The sequence below is a fragment of the Spinacia oleracea genome, chromosome 4 (assembly GCF_020520425.1).
Source record: "Spinacia oleracea cultivar Varoflay chromosome 4, BTI_SOV_V1, whole genome shotgun sequence".
NCBI classification, from domain to species: Eukaryota; Viridiplantae; Streptophyta; class Magnoliopsida; order Caryophyllales; family Amaranthaceae; genus Spinacia; species Spinacia oleracea.
Window position 1 is genome coordinate 20853841 of NC_079490.1, and position 3021 is coordinate 20856861.

Here is a 3021-nt window from a genome sequence, read left to right on the forward strand (position 1 = left end):
AGGTATGGAGTAATAATCATGTCATTTACATCTATTTGATTATGATCAGTTTTCAAAACACTATTAAATTGGGTGGCGTTCATATTCATATTTGAAGTCGATTGGAGTGTATCAATTTTATAACTGGCTTTCCTAAACTCATCGGTTATGTTTTATCAAGTCGGATAAGAAGTATATTTTTCATAAATTTTCTGTCAAAGAATATTAAATTCCAATTCGATATGTCATATTGCCTAAGCTGCGAGGAATGCATGACATTCATGTAAGCGCAATTAGTGGTTCATATTTGAAGTTTTGAACTATTCAAATCAATTCACAATTTCTCAATTAATGAGACCACTTCCGATCCCTTCCTTTCGAAATGCAATTGACAACTTCGCAACAGTTCATTATTTATTTTTATTAAAGAAAGTAGGAACCTCATTTTCATTTGGACACATTCTAAACTTTGCCCAATATTTTAAAATACAAGAATGACAACAGCCTTGCAAGAATATGCTCGCCTCCCACTAAGAACTAATCCTCGACGCCGCCTCTCCAAAAACGTACAATTACCATTTACCAAACATCACTCACTTAATTCAACATTCCTAATTACGTTTCCTTCATTTTGGTTAAATGTTTCTTTCCTAGTAATCTATTTTTTCGGCAAGAAAAACATCTCATAGACTTATTACGGAGTAAAATTTAAAAGGGAGTTGTATTCACCTACTTTTCTACACGAACTTATCATAACATATTCGAACTTTACAAAAACTAATCACAACTTATTTTAGTTGTAAATTAAACTTTACTAACTCTTATTTTTTCATGAAATAATTGGAATAAAGATGAAATAAAACGCAACTTCGATTACTTTTATGTATAAAATTAGGAAAATTTTGCCAAATACAACCTAATAAAGTTCTCTATTTTCCAATTACAACCTCAAATTTCTATTTTTGCCAATTACAACATTAAACTTATACATCCATTTTAAATTATAACCCGAAATTATTTTTCCGGAAAAAATCACCGGAAGATGATGTCATAAAGTTATTAAAAAAAATTACATATTTTCTATAAAAAAATTAAATCGATAAATAAGAATTAAAACAATAAAAATAAAATAATCGAAAAAATAATTTTTTTACCGATATTATGTACTTCATAATTTTTATTTAATAACGTTATGAAAATGGTTTCGGGTTGTAATTTAAAGTAGATGTACAAGTTTGAGGTTGTAATTGAAAAAATTAGAAATTTGAGGTTGTAATTGACAAATAGATAAGTTTATTAGGTTGTATTTGGCAAAATTGCCACATAAACTTAAGATCTAGATGAAGTAAAATAAGAAAGTCAATTAATTTTATTAATATTTTACCAAAATAATGTCATGCTACATCAATAATATGCACATGTTAAAATCCAAACCAAAAAAATAAAAATTACATACGAAATGTTCTCGGTACAATGTCAAACGTCTCACTTACCCACACATCTCACAGAAATAAAATAAAATAAAAAAACATAATGGCAACCTCCGTAAATAATCCAAACAACAAGCCCAACTTCCTTGTATGTCTCTACTTATAATACTTTCCCAACTCCCAAACTAGCCGTTCCCATTTCCCAGCTGTCCAAACAACCCCTTATTCTAGAGAGAGAAACTCAGACCTCAAAAAGAGAGAAAAATCAACCAAATTCAACTCAACTCTCAAACCAGCTGCCTACATTATTATTTTTTCTAGAAAGAGAAACAAAAATGGCCGACAGTAGAAAACTGATACTCATAATAGCCGTTGGATTACTCCTAGCTCTAATCTCATCCGTCGATGCTGGGGTTGATCTTGATCCGACAATGATGGGGCTATTCGGAGCCGGATCTGGGTGCAAGGGTTCTATTGGGGAGTGTTTGGGTGGCGGAGAAGATGAGTTCGAGATGGATTCAGAAATCAACAGGCGTATATTAGCAACAAACAACTACATCAGCTATGCTGCGCTGAACAGGAATAGAGTACCATGTTCAAGACGTGGGGCCAGTTACTATAACTGCCGTCCAGGTGCCCAGGCTAACCCTTACTCTCGTGGTTGCAGCGCCATCACTCGTTGTGCCAGACGCTAAACATTCAAAATTAAGTAAAAATATTTATTATTTTTAATTTTCATTTTCCTACCCCCATTTCTTTAATTTTCTCAACAAAAAAAATGGAAAAATTGTAATTTTTATTTTTATTCTATGATTTGGGGTTTGTTTGGTATACATGGATAAAAAAAATCAAGAGAAATTTTAAGATGGGTGCTTGTCTTAATTGTCATAATTTTTGGGTGTTGTGTATCATATGAGAAGTATTTTTAGTCCATTCATTATTTTTCTAATTTGAGATTTACTCATAATAAATATAATATGCCATGTATAAAATTTGAGTTATCAAGTTGAATTTTGTTTGCTATGCTTCTTTTTTTTCCCATTTTACCCCTTATTGATTTTGAGTGATTTACATGAAATTTGGGTTCAATTATTGTTATTGACATTGACATTGACTTGTGGAGTTGATTGTGGGTAGGAAATAAAGGTGGTTGTGTATTCTCTTTAATTGTGATGACTTTAGTTTTTGAATATTTGAATTGTTCATTTGCTACTTTCCTTGGCCTTTGTTCAAACATCAAAGGTGGAAAAGTTGGGGCAAGTTAAGAATAGGGGGAAAAGCAAAGAGAAAAAGTATGGTGTGAACAGGATAAAAAACCTTTTGATCTTTTGGAAAATTATTAAAAGAGAGATTCTATGTTCTTCAAGTTGTGCACCATAAGAATCATAAGGACATGAGGCAATGTAGTAAGAATAGGTTTTTGGGCAGAAATTAAGGGGGTATTGCTACTTTCTTGCCAAAATTTGATTAGTTCCAAAAATGGTGGATGTTTTTGCTACAAGATAGATTTTGTTTCTTATAGTCCTAGGAAGGGGACTTTTGTCCTAAATAAGAAAACCTGGGTTTTTTTAACTTTTTTTTTAGTATCAGTTTAACTTCATATATACTTCTC

The 3021-nt window shown here is 31.4% G+C and overlaps 1 protein-coding gene across 1 annotated transcript; it reads left to right on the forward strand.

Moving 5' to 3' along the window:
- The first annotated feature begins 1592 nt into the window (after positions 1 to 1592).
- On the forward strand, positions 1593 to 2275 carry LOC110794669 (protein RALF-like 33). The gene has a single exon (XM_021999633.2). The coding sequence runs from the start codon at positions 1745 to 1747 to the stop codon at positions 2102 to 2104; it is 360 nt and encodes a 119-aa protein (XP_021855325.1). The 5' UTR covers positions 1593 to 1744; the 3' UTR covers positions 2105 to 2275.
- Positions 2276 to 3021: the final 746 nt, after the last annotated feature.